At 43.5% G+C, this 22,277-nt stretch overlaps 1 protein-coding gene across 2 annotated transcripts in view; it reads left to right on the top strand.

Moving 5' to 3' along the window:
- Nucleotides 1–22,277, top strand: part of efnb3b (ephrin-B3b) — a 62,559-nt gene that overhangs the window by 23,405 nt on the left and 16,877 nt on the right. For both annotated transcript variants that reach the window (XM_078795171.1, XM_058066040.2), the window contains exon 2: nt 9,429–9,718. In XM_078795171.1, coding sequence (XP_078651297.1) covers nt 9,429–9,718 — 290 coding nt within the window. The remainder of the gene's footprint in view (nt 1–9,428; nt 9,719–22,277) is intronic.

Here is a 22,277-nt window from a genome sequence, read left to right as displayed (position 1 = left end):
GAAATATGTTTTTTCAGATTGAAATGTACAGCATTAACAGTTATTTAACCTTCAACATGAACATTAATGAAACTTAATAATTTGACCCAATTAGCAAGTTAGCATCGTACTCAGTTCCATCTGGGAGCAGCGTCGTAACTTTAACAACATGTTTGATGAGATGCTTTATCTTCACGTGTATTTTCCGTTTTATTCCTGCATTTATTTGTACCCAGCGTCATAAGCCTTTAGCTTCATTGCTAATCCAAAGCAAAACAGGGCGGGGTAACAGGGTAGGGTAACAGTATGGGCGGGGGCAAAATCATGTTAATTGTGTCCGGTGTGCATACAGCTTTAAGCTGTCATTTCAACATTAAACTTTGGTATCAAGGTGGGGGCCTTGAACTAGCGTCAAATGTGGCCCGCGGGCCGCAAGTTTGAGACCCCTGTAATAAAGTGTCCAATTGCTGTTGAATTTGCGTCTTCCTTCCCCCTTTCAAGTCCAAAGTCCTCTTTCACGAGTTTACGTACTTTGTCAGTGGACATCCCACCCACAAGCCTCGCAGCACATATTTGGTGGTCTCACGGGACCCCCGATGGATTACACCCCCCTCACCCCTTCCTACCCCACCCCGTGGCCCTGAGTGATCCTGAATCGAGGCGTCTTTAGCTAAAGTTTCAGACTTTTTGCACCCTGTGGCCTCTGAGGAGCACACGCAGGTCGCAGATGGTGACCTCCGCCATGAGCGCATTCACGTCACACAGAATCTCACCTCAACTCCTAGAGGGGCGACTATTGGTCGGTACCACTGTGTGTGTGTGTGTGTGTTTGTGTGTGTGTGCGGGTGTGTGCGCTCCATCCCTCCAGAGCACCGGGTGACCTAATTAAATTAGCGGGTTGGTCGGCCAGAACGAGTTGAAGCTCAAAGACTCTTCACACGCCAGCTGCCATCATCAATTTAGGTGTGTGTGTGTGTGTGTGTGTGTGTGTGTGTGTGTGTGTGTCGTCCTCAGCGCCATACACTCAACTGGGAAAAGCTCAGTGGGACTTTTAAAGTAAGCAACACACACACACACACACGTCAAGACCCACAGTGCTCCATCAGCACACACCTCTACTAGAGCTCCTTAATGGGTCCAACCCAGACTTCCACAAATCATTCCCAGGAAAAAAAGAAGAGGACAAAGTCAAGCCGTGATGAGGTTGCGGGCTTGTGCGACCACCCGGTGTGGTTTTCACGGAGGGACGATTTTCCGAGTGACTCTGGATCCACCGTGTCTTTGTTGTGGAGTTTGAGGCTTCCAAGTGGCTTTCGTGTCACCGAGTTCACCTTCACACTGACGCCGCGAGACATGTGGCCGGCGTGGGCGGACATGTTTGAAAATAACACAATTTATTGCACTTTAGACCTCAGCTTGTCTCCACATGCACTGCAGCTTCAACCTCAAATGGGACCTTTTTAGTCCTCTCTTTTTTATGACTGGAAAATTGATGGAAAAAAAAGCAGTATAGACTAAGAATATATTTAATTTGACACCAAGATACCTTCAGCTTCCCGAGCAAAGGCCCCTGTCATCTTCGGAGGTGTGTTCGGGTACACGTACATGTTGGAATGCATCTTTCCACCCAACGAACCGCAGCTCCCCCAGTGCTGGCAGCACTCATGCGCCATTCAACACGATTTTTGGTGTCTTAATAGCCCAGCTGGTTATTTTTAGTACTTCAAATGATTTGAATAAATACACTTTATATATCAATTCTGCATTTTTATTTCTAAATGCACACTTTTATGAATTACACACAAATGAAAACAAACAAAAACATAGATAATCTGCTATATTTTAAATAGTTGAATGTTGTTATCACAGCAAGCACCTTTGTGGCTTTTGTAATGCTTAAGATCAAAGGTCAGCTTGTAAAAAAAAAAAATAAATTGACGTTTTGTTTTCAGGAATTCTTCATTTATCACTTTAAAGCTTATTTTAGTGTGAACGTTAGCAGTTGTGGCTTGTTGATTGTCTTCAGTTAATTTGAATGTAAGAGGAAGTGCAGGATGAAGGAGGAGGATGAGGAGGAGGAGGAAGGCGGCGGTAGGAAGATGAGATGCAGAGCACGGAGCGTCTGGAACGCAGAGTGGCAAAGACGCTGTGAACAAAAGTTGTGAGCTGCTAGATGCGGGAGCGAGAAGAACATGAAAAACACACATCATGAAAACAAAAAAAAAAGTCAGGAATAGGAAGAATGCAAATGAGGAAGTGCGTGATGATGATGATGGCAGCGACAAAGACAGAAGGAGGAAAAAGTTCCTCCTGACCTGAATATGGCTGCTGCACTCAAAGAGAAGACGAAGTCCTCCTCCTTAGCTTCAACTTAATGTGACGCGCTCATCTGCTGCATTGTGTCGAACGCTGTGCATTGAACTCAGCAGGAGCACCGCAACACGGGAAAGGAAGGGTGTGTGTGTGTGTGTGTGTGTGTGTGTGTGTGTGCTCTTTGCAAATGCCAAGGCATCCAGCATGGCTCCATCCTGCAACTGTGCCGTGATTTCTACTGGATGTGACACCGACGCTGCAGCATTCCTCACCGCCGAGGGACACAGAAAAGGGATGACAAGGGCAATGTTACCTTCAAAGTCCCGTGGTGCAAATCACTATTCAAACTGCTATTCCGCATCCCTGCATGTGTATACCTTTCCGACTCCGCCCCTTCCCTGCGTCCCCCTCCACATGGAAGCTATTAGCGCCGCTGTCGTTGCGCTCTCACCACCAACATTCCTGAGGGCTTTGCAGCGCCGGCTGACTTCTCGTCAACCTCCTTGTTCTTAAAGTTGGCCGCTCGTGCTCGTGCTCGTTCTGTTTTGCCGCCGTCCCCTTTGACACCCGACTTTTCATGTGCGGCTGCCATTTGAGGCGGTATCAGACGCTGACATAGCCAATCATGTTTTAGTCTGCAGTTTTTAGCCCGTCTCTTATCTCCCTGCAGTAGCATTAGCTCCCTGTAGCCATGCATTAGCAATATGGTGTCAGCAGAGAACAATAGTAGGTAAAGGTGACTATAGGGGTGTTATTTCTTGACTACAGGGCTCTAAAGATGGTCGTGAACAGGTTTTTGCCTGCTCAAACTATGAAAATATTCCATTCATTAAAATTGAATCCTACTTCGTGGAAGCTCACTTATCGCAGTCGGGTCGAGGGCCAATTAACAGCGTTAAACGAGGGATAACTGTATACGTTACGTTCACATTACATTATTTTTTGCTTTTACCACATCAAATCTTGTCAACAATATCCCACATAACACAAATGTCAACTTTATTATTTTGGTTGTTGTTTTTATGCTCTTTTTGTCATCATTTTTTGAAAACTTATTCAATACAAAGACATATTATATACATTTTTATAAACCCCAACTGGCAGTATGAAGCCATGAAAACGGCCACAAGGTGGCAGAAGTGCATTTGATAAGCGCTCGGCATGGATCTTTTGCATGTTAAAACACACTCGGCAGCAAGGCGGAAGTGGTAGAGCATGGAGGAGTGTAGCATGCGAAAGGCTACGCATTGTAGGGAATTTTTTACGCGTGCATACACACAATTTAGTTCAAAATGTGAGAACTGTAGTTCTTGGTGTGATATTTGGGAAAAGAAATATAGTTATTTTGATGTAAAACAACCATTTCTTTGGTGTTGTTTATGGTAATGGTAATGGTTGTATTTAATTTGAACATCAGATTACAATTGAATGCATCACATAATCAGTTCCCAGTTCCACATGTCCAAAATGAGTAGGAAGAAACAAAGCTTATTAAATCCTACCCCTCCATCTGGTACTTTTACAATCAGTAACTGTTACATTTGTTCACTTCCTGTTTTCCTAATATAATTGAAGTTTTTTTTTTTACTTAATTTTATTAATTTTGTATTTTTTTTTTTGTATTTTTGTTTTTTGAAATGTATTTTTTCACCCTTTCCTAGTCGGGAAGTGATATTTTGCCGAAATGTACCTATGATCTACTGCTGATTATTAAAGAAGGGAAAAAGGTAGATGAAAGACGGGAGTCTAATCTTTCATTTGGTTCATATAGCCATGGAGCACAATACTCTGTGTGCCTTGAAATCATCTAAAATGCATGTACGTATATAAACCCAAAGGGTTGTCTTTTGACAAATGGCTGGGATCGAATGAGTTAATAAAACCAAAATATGCAGGAGTGGAAAGTTTAGGATGAAGTTATTGCAGCCTTAACTCGCTCAATGATTGATTTGATGCATTATTACGTTGGAGCAAATGATCATTTCTATAAAAAATGTACAATGCTTCCAGTTATTGGCCTAAGAACCCTGTTGATTGAAGATGCCCATACACGGTCCAGGTCACTTCCCTACCTAGCAGAGGTCAGAGAAGTACACGCTTTACTCTCACTTCCTTTTTTCCAGCATCAAATGTACGAATTATACGGTGAAAGTAATAGTTTTACTGCAATGGCTTACTGCTTTCAGTGCGTCTCCCTCCTCCTCCTGGTTTTCATTGATCGTACGCTCATCTCCTCTCAGTGGTGCCTCTATAATAGAAATGTTCTGAGAGGATCTGGACCCTTTTTACAGAGACTCAACCTCTCATTTATTTCCATTACAAGCCTTTCTCTTCCATTTCTACAAATGTCGGTCTCTGTGCACACACACTCAGAGAGCACTTGTGCTGTTCCTCTGCAGGCTATATGCTTCTTTAATGAAGACACTAATAACCATTATGGATATTTAAAGCCGCCTGTCTGCCCCATGTGCACTAATGGACGCTGGGTTTTGGTCTCCACTTGTACAAGGTGCAGTCATAATATTATAGGCATGGATTATTTAGATGAGAAAACTTTATGGGCTATAATTTGTTTGTGTGTAACTTTGTTGCTATATCACCTTGTATATTTTTAAATATTATTATAATAATTATTTTTATTGTGTTTTGATATTTTTAATATTTTTTCCCCAAAGATGGAGGGGTAGGATTTAATAAGATTTGCTTCTTCCTACTCCTTTTGGACATGTGGAACTGTGAACTGATTATGTGATGCACTCAATTGTAATCTGATGCATGTTCAAATGAAATAAAACCATTACCATTACCAAGACTCTGCAACCAGCATGTATTTTGTTTTTTATCTTCACGTATGTTTTCTGTTGTCTTTTTATAGGTATCATTCCATGCTTGCAATTTTGTTGTGATTCTTTTTTATCCTTTGTTCGTAGCTTTTTAAAGCTCCTATTAGATACAAAAGTACAAGTAGATTAAGCCCAGTCCTGTAGAGGGCTTTTGTGTGCATTGTATAGGGATTCCCATCTTTTTCACATTGATGGAAATCTGGATCGCTCCCAAAATCCAACAACTCAACCTGTACCGCTTCCCGTCAAACAGTTTTATGAAAATTGATGAGTCTTCAGTTCTATCCCAAACCAGTAAGTTGCACACCAACATTTGAGAAGGAGTATAGGCTCCAATCTGGAAGACCGCCGTCCTGCTTTTCCCACTGTTGTGTCAAAGAGGGATTATTGAATGTGTGTTCCTATGTATTACATATTCCCTAGCATGTGTTCCCCATTAGACTTCTGTGATTGCTGTGGAAAATGCTAACAGCTGCTAGCGTGTCTTTTCTCCACCCCTGCATGTGAGTCAATCCAGGCTTGGAATAATATTTTTCTTAAAAGTTCCTTTTTTGTCATGCTTCCACTTGACATTTTATTTGTATTATTATTGTTCCATAAAATGTGTAAGGAATGTATTTTTTGGGGGGATGTGTTTGGTGTTTGCTAGTTAGATCAGGCGGCTACTAGACAGCCTGCAGGTGTTGCAGCTCAGCATGCGTGTAGGCTTGCCTCCTGTAGATGATCGGTTTACCGGCCTTTAGTACGCTCACTCCCCTGCTGTGCTTTTGACGCTGTGTGTACATTAAATGTGTGTATGTGATTCCACCGTAACATTAGAGAGGACAGCTTTACGCCGAGAGGATGCCATAAATCTAAAAGAGGAGAGGAGAGCGCCGCCATCATTTATTGTTCCCTGATAGATCCGTGCTTTTCTGGCTCCACCTACTGCGAGAGTGATGCGTTCAAGGGCAAGTAGGACAATGTAGCATTCGGAGATGCACCTGTGTGCCATGCGTTAGAGGCACCTGTGTGCTCAGCTTCGGACTCGGCTCGGATTCCCGTTGTGGAATTTTGGAAATCTTCAAGCCGTCCGTCAAGAAGAAAACGGATGCAGTTTTTGGAATATTTTTAAGATTGTGTGGAGAAGCAGCTGGGAAGCACGAAGCATAAAGCTTTTTTTTTTGTAGTAAGGGGGGTGGACAGTTGGGGGGGGGGGTCACAGAGGTCACAGCAGGGTGAAAAAATGATGTTTCAGCCCAGGGAAGAAAAGAAGCCCGCTGCCTTCTTTCTAACACTCCCCATCAAAAAAAAAAATCCATCAGTTTCACCTCTGCCTCCCTACGACCCCCCCCCCCCCCCACACACACACACACCATGTTTCAAAGTGCGGCCACTTGAATGACTCCATTGTTGACTATGGAGGGGGAGGAAAAGAGCTAAGGTGGAGTGAAAGGAAGATGAAATGTTGCTCAGGATTCTTGGAAAGTTGATACCGACAAAAGTTTTGGGACACCTTGACCTCCAACTTCCCCGAAAGCCGGATGCATTAAATTGTGTAAAATGTCTTTGATTGGTAATATACCAGTAATAGCAGCTATTACTAGTGCTAATGGAGGTTACTATAGATTACTATAGCTAATAGTGCCAATAGAGGCAATACATGGTTTAAGGTCCCATAGGTGCCACAGTAGTGTATTTTTTAGACATTATAAAACTACTTTTAGTATGCTCTACAAGGAACAAACAGTTTTGCGTGTTTCTAGCTTTAATGCTAACAAGCTGTGTCCACGCTAGCCTCCGACTCAGCGTGTGTCTACAAGAAGCTGAAACATTAGCTAGGTGAGCTACGGCGCTAACATTTGAATAGCAACATCATGCTAGGTTAGCCTATTCGCTGAAGAAAAACAACATGATTAAACTTACAGCACTGGCTGTAATTAGCTTTAATGCTAACAAGCTGTGTTTGTCCACGCTAGCCTCCGACAGTGTGTGTCTACAAAAGCTGAAACATTAGCTAGGTGAGCTACGGCGCTAACATTTGAATAGCAACATCATGCTAGGTTAGCCTATTCGCTGAAGAAAAACAACATGATTAAACTTACAGCACTGGCTGTAATTAGCTTTAATGCTAAAAAGCTGTGTTTGTCCACGCTAGCCTCCGACAGTGTGTGTCTACAAGAAGCTGAAACATTAGCTAGGTGAGCTACGGCGCTAACATTTGAACAGCAACATCATGCTAGGTTAGCCTATTCGCTGAAGAAAAACAACATGATTAAACTTACAGCACTGGCCGTAATTAGCTTTAATGCTAACAAGCTGTGTTTGTCCACGCTAGCCCTCCGACAGAGTGTATGTCTACAAGAAGCTGAAACATTAGCTAGGTGAGCTACGGTGCTAACATTTGAACTGCAACATCATGCTAGGTTAGCCTATTCGCTCAAGAAAAACAACATGATTAAACTTACAGCACTGGCTGTAATTAGCTTTAATGCTAACAAGCTGTGTTTGTCCACGCTAGCCTCCGACAGTGTGTGTCTACAAGAAGCTGAAACATTAGCTAGGTGAGCTACGGTGCTAACATTTGAACAGCAACATCATGCTAGGTTAGCCTATTCGCTGAAGAAAAACAACATGATTAAACTTACAGCCCTGGCTGTAATTAGCTTTAATGCTAACAAGCTGTGTTTGTCCACGCTAGCCTCCGACAGTGTGTGTCTACAAGAAGCTGAAACATTAGCTAGGTGAGCTACGGTGCTAACATTTGCAAGGTTAGCCTAGTTGCTGAAGAAAAACAACATGATTCAACTTACAGCTCTGGCGTCTGTAGCTGACTGATGGATAGTCGGCTGAGATTTATTTTAAGACTCTTGTCTTAAAAGTAGAGCAAACAAGTAAGGGAGATGACATTTTTGTCAAGGGACATACAGTACAGGCCACAGGTTTGGACACACCTTCTCATTGTGTGTGTTTTCTTTATTTGCATGACTGTTTACACTGTGGCCACACAAGTGGTTAGCATGTTGGCCACACGTCAAAGTCAGGGGATCGAATCTCGAGCTACGGCATCTCTGTGTGGAGTTTGCATGTTCTCCCCGTGTGTGGGTTTTCTCCGGGTACTCCGGTTTCCTTCCACATTCCAAAAACATGCTAGGTTAATTAGCGACTCCAAATTGTCCATAGGTATGAATGTGAGTGTGAATGGTTGTTTGTCTATATGTGCCCTGTGATTGGCTGGCCACCAGTCCAGTGTAAACCCCGCCTCCCGAAGTCAGCTGGGATAGGCTCCAGCATACCCCTGTGACCCTAATGAGCTGGCGAGAGGTGGAGTACACCCTAGACTGGTCGTTACTAAAAAGTCACTTTTGCATAATGGTGAACCTTTAACGTATACCCATAATGCACTGCAGAGAGGCTCATTTTTTTATTTATTTTTCTTTGCGGCCCGTTGGCATTTTACCTTTCAACTCCTCACATCCTCCCTTGTGTGTGTGTGTGTGTGTGTTGCCTTTGTGCAGTGCAACTCGAGTGTGACTCATGGTACCTTCCAGATACGACTGTCTGTGAATGCATCGTGCAGGAAGTAAAAGGCGCTTGTTATTATAAGAGTGCGTTTCGTGAAGGGCATCCGTGTGGGTCCTGTGTGTGTGAGGCCTGAGGAAACACCGCCATGTTTGGGCCCCAGACTAAAAATAAAGTGTGTGTGTGTGTGTGTGTGTCGGTTCTGGCTGGTGAGAGGAGGTCAAGGATGTGCTGACTGACGCTGAGGCCTACTGGCTCTTGAGTCTGATTGTCCCTGATAACCCAAAGTGACCTCAAATGGAGCGGTGACTTCCCAGTAGACTTTTTCTTTTTTTCATTTTTACCATAATGCATGATAACGAGGAAACACTTGGAAGCTTTACTGATCCAAACAAGGCCCCACTTGTATTGTTTTGGATGTCATTTTGACAGTTTTGATGCGCCATGTGTTTGTGCTTAGTGATTGTGTATATTTAATGGACAAAACAGCACAACAAAGGGAATGGTAAAGCAGCTCGGGGCCTCCCCGTCTGTGTGTTCCCATCATTGCGTCTGTCAGGGAGCATTCGCTTGGAAACCGACTGCTTCTTGACACTCACTGACTAAACGCATCGCTGGCTTTTTTCTTGTTCTTGTTGTTTTGCTTTATTTTAACCCGAGATGAAGACTGCATCAATGAGAACACTGTGGCTAGTGGTCCACGTTAGCATGCTAACATGAGCTGTTACCATGGGGACGACTTACTGTGTAGTTCACTTTTGAAAAAAAACTTTCTTCCTGTTTTTTCGCCAGGTTCCGGGACGATAAGGGCTACGTCCTCTATCCTCAGATTGGCGACCGGCTGGACCTGATTTGCCCTCCCCTAGACACAATCCGCTCCACGCCGGAGTACGAGTTCTACAAGCTGTACCTGGTGTCGTCGCGGGAGCAGGCAGACCGCTGCGAAGTGATGGGCGCGCCCAATATTGTCCTGACGTGCGACGAGCCCACCAGGGAACGCCGCTTCACCATCAAGTTCCAGGAGTTCTCGCCCAACCTGTGGGGCCACGAGTTCAAGAGCATGCACGACTACTACATCATCGGTGAGTACATACGTGTGTGTGTGTGTGTGTGCGTGGCGTGATCAAGGCTTTGTTGTGATTGCACGCTTGATGTCTGATTGTGCTTGAGTGTGTTTGTTTATCACACTGATGGTCGTTGAGATTGTACGGGTGCATTTAAGACTAATGAGGTCCTTGTGTGATCCAGACAGCAGGCAAATACGCTGTAAAAAGTGACGCTGGCATTGTAAAGAATGTTTGGAACAAAAACGGAAACTTTTTTCAGTGTAGACCGCCCACAGCCTAAAAAATGACAAACGTAATCGTTTGTGTAGTTCTCTTTGAATGAAAAGGATAAATATACAAAATGTGGAGCTACATACTGTCACGATAATTCCCCAGTATTCCCAATCATGGTTCCGTGCGTCATTGGAAAGTGGACTAATTCTGTTTGTCAGAGAGAATTGGTATACTGTGTGCAACATTACTGTCTCATCTTGTGCGAGATTAAATCCAGAAAGACGAGTCATTGGCATTCACAGTTTTATTCCGGTTTATCGTCGCCATGGCTTTCCGGCAATGAAATATCGTAACTACAGTAAATAACACACTAATAATAATAGAGAGTTTCCATTTGAAGTATTTTTTGATGCCGTGTTATGTATTATCCAGTAGTGCTATATGCAGATCCAACAAAATGGGTATTTTTTTTTCATATGAATACATGGATCTTAATGCCAAAATACTGGTATACGTTTCCTTGGGATTTTCCCTTCAGGGGTCGCCACAGCAAATCAATCTCCTCCATCCAACCCTGTCTTCTGCATCTGTTTCTGTCACACCAACTACCCTCATGTCCTCCTTCACTACATCCATAAACCTCCTCTTTGGTCTTCTTCTACGCCTCCTACCTGGCAGCATCCTTCTACCAATATATTTACTATCTTTCCTCTGGACATGTCCCAACCATCTCAGTCCGGCCTCTCTGACTTTATCTCCAAGGCCTCTAACATGTAATGTACTCGTTCCTGATCCTATCCATCCTGGTCACTCCCAAAGGGATCCTCAGCATCCTCATCTCTGCTACCTCCAGTTCTGCTTCCTGTCTTTTCCTCAGTGGCACCGTCTCTAGACCAAACAACATGGCATTCAACAGCAAAATACTGGCATACATAGTATGAGGTGTGTATTTCAGAAGCTATGCAGTTTGATCCTTCTTGTGTGTTTTGTGTCATTTTAAGTGTTTGTGTGTCTTTTGTCATGCTCTGCAGCTGTGCCAAGCCTGGGGCATGTTTATTGTTCTATTCAGACTTTGCGGTGACCGCAAAAAGGTGTTTTGCTTGATTCGGAGCAGCTTGTTCTGGCTGCTCCAGGACCCGGCGATCGCAGTGGACGGAGATTCCCCAGAAACCGGTCGGTTGTTTCATTTGTGTTGTATTTTTTAGGAGCAGGTTTTTTAGTGCAAACAGGATGCAAAAACACCTCAAGAGTGCAAGAGTGAGTCGTTTGATTCCCTCCTCCCACGCATGCGGGATGCACTCAGGTGTGCACACGCTCTGTTCACTTCCTCTCATGTGTGGAGAGAGGGGGGGGGGGAAGCAGGAGGAAGAGAGAGCTGCTTTGCGTCGGGTAACTCACCGTTCCGTCATCTTTTTGTTTTCATTCAGGCATTCTGAAGTCGTATAAATATTTGAGTCAAAATACAAGCGAGCCACATTTGCACAAAGCTAAACAAAACAAGAGTGGAGGAAGAAAACACTGGCAGCCATTCATAATTGAAAACAACAGTGCAATGATGACTACTTGGGAATGGCAAAGGAATAGTATGTAAAATAACAGCTTCATGGATTAAAATAGCATCTGTGGTTGCCACAGTGACCCTGTATCACCTCCTCTAGCTTGATGTGCTCTTCCTGAAGCAACGCTCGTTATTCATTAGTAGAAATTAATACGTCCAGGAGATTGGTATCGGTAGTGGCCAATAAAAATTGCAGTATCGAACCTGACAAAGTGATATCAGGACATCCCTAATAGTAATAATAACAAAATAACATTTGTAGTTATTTACCTTGCAGCGCCTTCACCTGTCAGTCAAAGTTGAAGCTCCTTCATCATCTTTATCTCCACACATGCAGGCCAGACCAATCGATTGACAACTCCAGCCATAATCAATGGAGGGTAGAGGTCACATGCGTGCACACACACACCTCCCCTCATACATGTGAATGAGTCGACGTGGATAGCGGCATTGGCGAGCGCAGTAGCTTAAAGCGGCGAGCATCTGGCGCTGATAACTTATTGATAATGACATGTGAGCTGTAATTGGGCTCGTCCTTAACGAAGAACGCCACTTATGGTGTCTCATTTAATGAGGCTGGAAGATTGTTAATAACGCCCTCATCTAACGGCTTGTTTTTAGGGGCTCATATAGGCCGCGGATGACCGTATGAGAAGGATGTAACTGAAAGTGAACATGTGGAGGAGCAGCAGCGGGAAGTCCGTAACATGCTAGCTTTGAATCCACTCGTTAGCGTGTGTTGTTAGCATGCTACCGCGCCGTCATCATTGACAAGTACTAATGGCTTCATTTGCAAATCTCGTGGAGAAAGTTTCTCATCTAATTACTTTGTTTTGGAAGGTCACTAATGTATTACAGATGCCAGCGCTTTGTAATCAGATTACTCCAATCCCATTAAAAGCGTTTCTTTTCCTTCCCGCACCCCCGGGGAGGGGAGAGAAAGAGCGGCAAAATTGATTAGTTATACTCACTGATGGATGTTTTCACTCATAACATGAGGTCAGAGTTTACGTAAGCCCCTGTCCTCATCACACACACACACACACACACACACACAGTCTAGTAGGGTGAATGAACCAGCCAAAATATCCACTGGAGGAGAAATGTCAAACGTGAACACATGCAAGCATGCAGATCACATCTTTGATTGCTCACAAGGAGCTAGAATGCTTTGAAAGGATTATGTAGTACGTGTTGTGGAACATGCACCTCGATTGCTAGCTGTCAGTCTGACGGAGCAAAGGGGACAGTAGCTGACTTTCTGACATTTGTAGCGGTAGATAACATAGGTTTCATATGTAAGGATCGGCCGATTCAGTGTATATGTATGCATATGCACTCAATCACATGTCATAATATGTTACAAGATTAGTGAGATTTCCCATTCAGAACCAAACTTGCCAGCATGTGGCTATTGGCATGTGTATGCATCTTTGTTTACTTCACGTCACAGAACAACAGCATGAGACCTCTTGTCAGGTATACAGTCACTCTGTGGGAGGAGGTGGGGCCGCTAGCATACACACACGGTGTAGCAAGAGAGCCTTGTTAGGAGGGAAAAAGATGCTTGCAAAGCCAGGTGAGCTCATCAACACCAACAAGCCAGTATGCAGAATTTGTGGTGGTGACATAAAAGGCAACACAATGAACTCGCCCTCCTCAAACAGATCCACCCGACCTTACACATAGCATTTCAGAGCCTTAACCCAAACAGTCAACAGTCACTGAGATGATTAGTTGGCAAAGTGAATACACAGAAAATATACAGTTGTTTAATGCAGTGGAAATGCTGCAGATGTTAGACAGTACAAAGTTACCAATGGCAGTTCCATAACTTTACAGTGAAAAATAACATTCATTCATTCATTCATTTTTTACCACTTATCCTCACGAGGGTGCTGGAGCCTATCCCAGCTGTCTTGGGGCGAGAGGTGGAATACACCCTGGACTGGTCGCCAGCCAATCACAGGGCACATATAGACAAACAACCATTCACACTCACATTCATACCTATGGACAATTTGGAGTTAACCTAGCATGTTTTTGGAATGTGGGAGGAAACCGGAGTACCCGGAGAAAACCCATGCAAACTCCACACAGAGATGGTCGAGGGTGGGATTGAACTTGGGTCTCCTTGAAAAATAACATGCTAAAGGGAATATTATTATGACATATTACATATTATCATAACATTAGTGGTTTATTTAAAAAACTATTGACACATCATTTAGCATCAAACATTTTAAAACGTTGACATTGTTGTTCACAGGCATTGTGACCTGGACCCAATCTCATGCATCGTCTTGGGTGTTTCACCCATCAGAATGAAGTCCTCATATTTCAGTGGACTGCAGCCAAAACCCTTGGAAATAACTTGAAAGGGCTAGTACATCCCATTATGATACATTCTGTGGGTACTTCAACATTGATCTCCTGAATGTCAATAAATATAAGACGGCTGACATTTTCAGTGGTGAAGTACGGTGCCTTAAAGGTTTGATTTGAAACATCTCTACACTCACACAACAGTACAACCTTTAGCACATGCATATGCAGTAAAATTGTGGGACAGCAATCCAACAAATGTTCGATTTTCGATTTTTCACTCCTGTATTTATTTTTTCACTATTGAATAAGCTATGTGGGCTGCAGTAAATTCGGAAGTCCTCAGGAGCACTTGGGATTATGACCAAAGGATTATGACGAAAGAGGTGCAGAGTCTGGAAGATCTAAAACGTGCTTGTTATTGTGTGTAGCTGCTCTATAGGAGTCCACAAGTCATTATATCATATACCAAGACAGCAATACAAGGTGCTTTTTCATATATGCACATACATTTACATGTCTATAGATGTGTTACGCATTCCTAAATGACTTTGAATGCAACATGTACAGGTAAGTGTATATCTGCAGCAGCTTGCAGTGAACAATGACTGCTTCCCTGTTAACATACATTTGACCTTGTATGTGTGTGTGTGTAGCATTTCAATGACTTCTGAGCAATGGAAGACGTTTGTGTTTGTTTTTATTGTGAGGACGTTTGGTCTTCATGGGGGACATTTTGTCCGGGAAGCATGCGCATGTAAGACTGAGTGATGTCCTTCACTTATCCGTCTCTCACTTATCTTCACCAAATGAATGCACGCTCACGTCGATGCGCACCGGGGCCTTCTCTGAATGTATGCACACACGCACACGTACACACACACACACACACATACATATGGACACACACGGGTGGTTGTAAACATCTTGAAAATATAAAAGTTTTCTGACTTGTTTTGGTGAGTCGGTCACTCACTGCAGGACTTCTGTGTTGTTGTTTGCCGCATGCTGAGACAGATGCCGTATGTGTGTGCGTGTCCGCGTGTTTGTGCGTGTGCGCGTGCGGATATCCACAAGTTTTTGTGACTGCGCATGGATGCGGATGCCAGCGTAGGCGTGAATGGATGAATGAATGACTGAACTGAAGAACTCCCAGCAGTGCTTTTATGGAGCCGGACCCCCGGGGCTTTGCGGAGAGACTGGTGCACAAGCACTGACATAAACAACACAGCCCCCACCATCATATATGAATAATAGAGGAGCGAGTGGACTCCAAAGGAGGCGACACCTCCAAAAACACAAGTCTTGTATGGTCTGTTTGCTGTTGTTAATTGCGAGCCTTTCTGTGTGCGCGCATGTGCATGCACGTTGTGTGTGATTGCTTGACGTGGCGGTGCGTGCAGACAGCAATGTCAAAGCGTTCAATAATGCAGAAGGCCCTTGCTGGTTTATTTATCAGGGTTAAGCGGAAATAAATGAAACAACAGCCAGATCCAGTTAAGAGGGGGGGGGGGGCGGGGGGGGGTTGAAGGTGAGCGGCAGATAAAGACGAGCGCGGATGAAGACAGGAGACAAAAGGGGGATGATGCGACGGACGAGATTAGAGCTGCACTGCGGAGTAAATGAGCTGCACCTCGACGCCATGCTGCGCTAGCTTGCTGTTGTGTGTGGGGGTGGGTTGGGGGGGGGGGTTGGCAAAGTGAACGCTGGAATCCTGAGAGTTCTGAGAAATCAATATCTGCTGAATATTTGATCATGTCCAAGGCCTTTTGACTTGTAGAAGCTAAAGTGAGCAAAGTGAGAGGAAGACGAAGTTCAAACAAAGTCGTTTTGATGAGTTGCTTCTCGTGTGTTTCATGAACGATTCCTTTTTAAAAAATTTTTTTTTACCTGTTTGTTTATATGCATAATTATTTTACACTTGATTCTCTTACAAAAAAACAACAGGAATCTAAGAGACTTCACCTGCAGGCTTTGATAAGTTGTATATAATCAAAGCAGCATCCAGCTCAACGAATAGGATCATTCTAGACCCGACTCAGCGGTCTGGAAAAAAAAGTTTATTGGACTTTTAAAAGTTTCTTTTTCATCTCAAATGACAAATATTACCTTATTATAACCTTCCATCCTGGACCTCCATGAATCTGACTGTACTTTCCTATTGAGTGCACCACTTCCCTGCCCTCCTCCTCCTTCTCCTCCTCCAATACTCTGCTATCTGCAGCTATTTGCAACGTCTTTCTCATGCAGCATGCAACGCATTTCCTCACAGTCCAGCAAACACATCCACTTCCTTCTAGAGGCAACTCTCATGTGCACAAGCAGCCCGGAATGAGGAGGCAAAAGTGGGAAACGGAATAGAATGAGCCAGCAGACCTTTGGAAGAAGAATAATTTCTTCTCCGCTGAAGCAGAGGTGGGCAAACCTTTTGACTCGCGGGCTGCATTGAGTTAACAAAATTGACCGGGGGGCCAGACTATATATTTGATACATGCACACTATTTTACACTTCAATTTATAACAGTCCGCTGGGAATTTTGTTTGTCTTTCACTTTATGCACCAGACCACATCAAATATTCATTTTACGTCATTTTACAGGCTTTTTTTTAGATAAGCTCCAGCATACCCACGACCCTAGTAAGGATAATAATAATAATTTTGTAATAATAATTTAATTGGTATAAGCCCAGCCTGGCCCCTTAAGAAAAAATGCATTGTGGGAAGCTTATTGTCTCTGTCTGTCCGCCCATTGTTTTCTGCGTCCTGATTGGCTGTAGACCATTGTCGATCAATCTCCTCCATGCATGCTAACTTGCTTGCCATCTTTGTACGTTTATGTAATACTGTCAATGAAATATCGTTCCGAATGAGGAGGACTGCAACAGGAGGAATACTGCAGCAATATGTTTTAACAAGGCTACAAAAACGCTACAGTACAGCGGAACGGCACCAGAACGAAAAGGCAAAGGAATGAAGTACGAGGGAGTCACTTAACAATTTATTGTGTTCCGAGATAAGTGTATAAAGTCTATGGTAATGGCTTTTACAGCCTTAAAACACATTTAATAATTGTAAAAAAAATGAAGCTTCTTTGTGGATTTCAATTATTGTGGGCTATTTTGGGAAGCTATCCCCCGTGATAACGAGGGCAAATATTATGGAACTATCACGGAACAGTTCTCAGTGTGATGTGGTGTAGTTTTAGCACCACAACAGTAAAGGTATTGTTTAATGTACACCTTAAAAGTCAGCATTGTTGTCTTCGTAAAAGCAGGACAAGGGTGTAGCTGGCACACATTCAACACTACGCAACTTGGTGACACAGGTAAAGAGAGAATGAGAACGGGATTGTTTGGGCAAGAAAAATTAAATAAAGAAGAAGAGAAGCAAGGAAAAAAAAAGATGTGTGGCGAGTGTAAGTAAGAGAAAGTGACAGATCGCCCGGCTGATTTAGGTCAGCAATCAGAGCCCTGCCACTGTCTGTGAGATTGTGTGTGTGTGTGTGTGTGGGTTGGGGGGGTTGATGGCGTGAGAGAGTATGTATCTCCCCCACTAAAGGTCTCACACACACACAAACACCAAAGAATCCCTTCTTAATTGGATCGGGCCCGGTTAACATAGTATGATTCATTTAACCTCCTTGCACTGTCTGTCTCTCACATGCACACACACACACATATGCAAACATGTCTCACCGCTAAAGCACACAATAGTGTCATTGTGCTGCCTGCCTTCTGCTAAGCAATCAAATGTGTGTGTGTGTGTATGAGCGAAGCAAGTGGGGGTGTTTAAAACAAGCGCACCTCACCGGCTGACCTCTGCCATCGGTACACAGCATTAGCTCTCTAATATAGCGTTTGATTTAGTGGCCGGATTCACGCAAACATGACCTCAACATCAACTTAATAGACACATTCGTACAAGCACACAAACGCAAAAATGAGTGCACCCCATTGAGGGTGTCATTTTTTTCATGAGTGTAAATTAAATTTGTGGCACCTTCTGTGTATTGTGGTCCAAATGCTTTGGAAGACATGATATGGTATTTGTTGCTTTTTAAATGTTTTTCTCAATTACTTTTTCTTTAACATTATTAGAGCCCTGTGGATATGAATTAGCACCCCTATAGTCACCTTTACACTCCTATTATTCTTTGTATGCACAAGCTACGGTATCACTGCAGGGACATAAAGCATAGCATGTTTAGTTTTGCTTGATGGCGGCCATGTTTTTCAACCATAAAAGGAGCTAAGAGCATGTTGACTATTTCAAGTCAATCTGACTTCAATAAGAGCACCCGGTGTACAGGTATAGTCAGAAAGAAAATAGCACAGGTTCACTCTTTAGTGTGCAGCGTGTTCCACCACGGAGTGTCTTTTTCCACAAGAGTGTTCATTTAAGTAAGATGAAATGTGTAATAGGACACCATCAAAGAAGACTCAAAGGAAACATAGAAGGACACACTCAAGGAGACATGTTGACATTCACATGAGTGAGAAGGTTCAGTGTTCAAAGACAGAAAGGACAAACAATCAACCACAAATCCTTTTTAGTCACCATTTAAGCGTCCTAATTGCTTCCAAAACTACACAAAGGACGTCATTATCGTGTTGTGTGTCTGTGTGCTTGTGTTTGTGCATAATGTGTGTATTTGGTAGAGAAGATTCATTAGCGGACTGGCTGTTGACTTGTTCACCACTAATCTTCATTGTTGTCTTGAACATTGGCTACATCTCACCCCACATCACCCCGGTGCCAAGGACACCCCACCCCTCCTCGCCTTTCATTGGCCTGGACATCTCATTAGCTCGCTCTGCATCGTTTATTAAGTACAAGCTTGATTGTGTGCTTGTTTTGTTTTGCATTTTTTTCACATGACTGTATACTTGTTTTGTGTTTGCGAAGTCTTCTTACTCCTGAACCGTTGCACACAAAACGCTGAAATGTGTCAAAACATGCACCCCCAATGTGTCGCCTGTGCTGTCATTTTTCGGACAGATTCACCACATGATGGCACTGTTATGAAACCCAAAAGTTGGATTGACTTGAAAGTTCTCATACATTACCAAATTCATGTTATGTATTAATCATTCAGTTATTGCCGTGCTCCGATATTCCCGGTGTGATATAAATCCCCTCCGCTTCTTATTATATATTGATGAAGTTAAGGGGTGGAGGGGTTGATAATTGAATAGCGCCCATCACAGGGTGGGCTCGGTCTCGTTTCTACACTTTAAACGACCTCAAGTGGATTTGCGGGGGTAGGAGGCCCTTGCCGGCTTGCCACCCACATGTACGTATGTAATTGTGTGTGTGTGTGTGTGTGTGTATCCGGACCCTAAATCGGTAGCTCCGGCCCTGCTCACCAGCGGCGTGATATATGCAATTAAGAAGCTAATTAGAGTAATTAATTCAGCCAGGGCCGGGGCCCAGCCTGGCCCCTATTCACAGCTGCCATAATCCTTCCCACACACACACACACATATGGAAGAACACACATCTTTGTGTGTGTGCGCTGCCAGAGAAGTCTGGGATGAAGAAAGGGGTGTAAATAAAGAGCGAAAAAGTGAGGCGTTGGGTGCGGCCTAATGAATGAAAACAGTGCGCTAATTCATCAGCGGCGCCCCCCGCTGCTCTCTTGGTGGCACTGCGAAGAGGAGAAGAGGGCCCCGTTGTGGCCGGTGGCATCTTACCTTTTTTTTTTTTTTTCGCTTTATGATGAAGAATGGCTGCTCTGTTTTATTGCTTTAACCTGTATTTATCCACTTTGGCGTGATACCTCGCTTGGAATGCCACGGTTCTATACAGACAAGTCCATTTTGGATGATTTGAGGCTTTAATAAAGATTGAAGGCCTGTTTTTATTCTATTTTACAATGCAAAAAGCCAAACAGCGTGGTTTGTTATTCCTACATGATTGATACACATGTACTCGGTCTGTGTTCTCCCTGAAAAGTGAGTCAGTCATCCTTGGTTTGTTATTTTTGGAGCGCAATTAGGAAACGTGTGATGAAGTGCAGATCAGAGCGGCTGCTGGGTGGTTTACGACATTTGGAAGGTGCTCCTCGGATGACTTGACGCAGTAATCGAAGACGGTTTATGAAACCTGGACCATAAACGAGTGTGTTGTTGATTCAGTGACATGCAATGCTAGCTAGCACGCTTTTTGGACTTTTTAAAGCGGTTTTATGAATAGAAAAGCTGTGCGCTGGCTGTGTTGTATCAATACTTTCATTTCCACCAAACTAGCTCGTATTTGTCAACCGGTCTTGCCAGCAAATATCACCATCTGTCATGTTTTGGCATGTTGTGCAAACATGGCTTCCAAGAGAGCGGTGAGTAGTCCTAGGAGGACAACTTTAGAGGTTTTTCTTCTCCTATGGGAGGATGATTGGTGAATTTTGATCTAGAATTCAGCTGTTTCAGTTTTCAGCAACAGTACCAGAAACCTGACCATGTCTACGGCCCCTCTCAGGGGTAAGAAGATGAAGTCACACTTTTGCAGTTTTTTTGGTGGACCAGAAGGCGGAAGATTTCCCCAAATGATGGAAATTGTGGCCAAGATGCTAATTGGGAAGGGCTCAACAGTACCCCTACATTTCTGATGCTTTGACTTTAATGCTGCGTTTTCAGTGTTTGAGAAGGGCTTGAATCTTCTCTTTTATTCTTCTATTCTTCTCTCTTATTATTCTTCTCTTCAATTAGGTAAATTTACTAAAATAGCTTTACATATTTAAAAATATAAAAATAATATTCAAATGATCTTTATTACTATTCCTGTTACTGACAATGATACAATATACATTCATTCATTCATTTTCTACCGAAAATATACTGTTGTTTAATGCAGTGGAAATGCTGCAGATGTTAGACAGTACAAATCGGCCGTAAGAAAAGTTACCAATAGCAGTTCCATAACTTTACAGTGAAAAATAACGTTCATTCATTCATTCATTTTCTACTGCTTATCCTCACGAGGGTCGCGGGGGGTGCTGGAGCCTATCCCAGTTGTCTTCGGAGCGAGAGGCGGGGTACACCCTGGACTGGAGGCCAGCCAATCACAGGGCACATATAGACAAACAACCATTCACACTCACATTCATACCTATGAACACTTTGGAGTCACCAATTAGCCTAGCATGTTTTTGGAATGTGGGAGGAAACCGGAGTACCCGGAGAAAACCCACGCATGCACGGGGAGAACATGCAAACTCCACACAGAGATGGCCAAGGGTGGAATTGAACCCTGGTCTCTTAGCTGTGAGGTCTGCGTGCTAACCACCCAATACAATATACAGTATAATAATAATAATAATACGATTTCATGTTTTGTAACAAACTAGACTTTTTGTTGTTTGGTTGTTTTAATGTGACAAATTGAAAAAAAATAGCCACAAGTTTCTGAAAAAACTAGAAAATTCACCTTGGAAGTTCTTAAAGTTGTCCTCGAATTAGAACGTGCACCCGTGCTGCCTTGAGCCAAGCTACTAATGACGCTAATAATACTAATGATGTGTGTACTTGTACTGCGATGTGTTCCCCGCAGAGGTCTAAGGACATAGAAACGCGTTCATAAAATGTAAAATGGTCTTTAATGAGTTGAACCGCTTAGGGTGGAGATGCAGACATTAGGGAGGAGATAGACAAACGTGCAGACAAAGGTATAGACGTGTAAACTTGCACTGACGTAAACACACTCTGAAAACCAAAGACAGACTGATGCATTAGCTGCATAAACACACCTACACATGTGAAAGCCACACACACACACACACACACACACTCCCGGATAGAGCAGCTAAGAAAGGAGACAGATTGCCATATAGCTTGAACACACAGCTTTGAGCAGCCTGCTTTAATCACAGAGGAACTAAACAAACACAACTGTCATCACTCGCTTTCTCTTACTGTTATGCGCAGACACACACACACACACACACGCACGTACACACAGCAGACAGTATATAATTGCACTATGCCTTCCGCTGTCCATCATCCTGCCCTTCATATTTCGCCCTCCTTCTATCCACTTTCTTTCTCAGCAATCTCTCCCTGCAGCAGTATGCAGGCACACATGTCAAGATGTATTATTTCGGCTGGCTGCCTCTTATGTATGTGTGCGCATGCATGTGTGTATGTGTGTGTGTGCACGCGTGCACATGTGCTCCTCCTTTTGGAAACAATAATAATGGTGGGGGGGTAGCGAGTGAGAGAGAACAGACTGGACTGGTGGAGATTAGCAAAACATCTCTGAATTCCACCGCATGTGCTGCATGTGTTATAACAACAAGGACACATGCCCGCACACTCAGAAGTATCACAGTCATGGTTCAAGGACGTTTAGAGTAACATTGTGCCCGCATTCAGCTACATGCTAGTCGGAATAGCTCATGTATTAGTGTCTCCCTGTGGACACGGTGCTGGTGGGAGAGAAGTCATGGATTTAAGTTGAGGAGCACGGTAGTAAGCTGCTTTGAA

Source organism: Doryrhamphus excisus, linkage group LG2 (genome assembly GCF_037039965.1).
Source record: "Doryrhamphus excisus strain RoL-2023G ecotype Guam linkage group LG2, RoL_Dexc_Guam_v1.1, whole genome shotgun sequence".
NCBI lineage: Eukaryota > Metazoa > Chordata > Actinopteri > Syngnathiformes > Syngnathidae > Doryrhamphus > Doryrhamphus excisus.
This window is presented reverse-complemented; position numbering and strand designations above follow the sequence as displayed.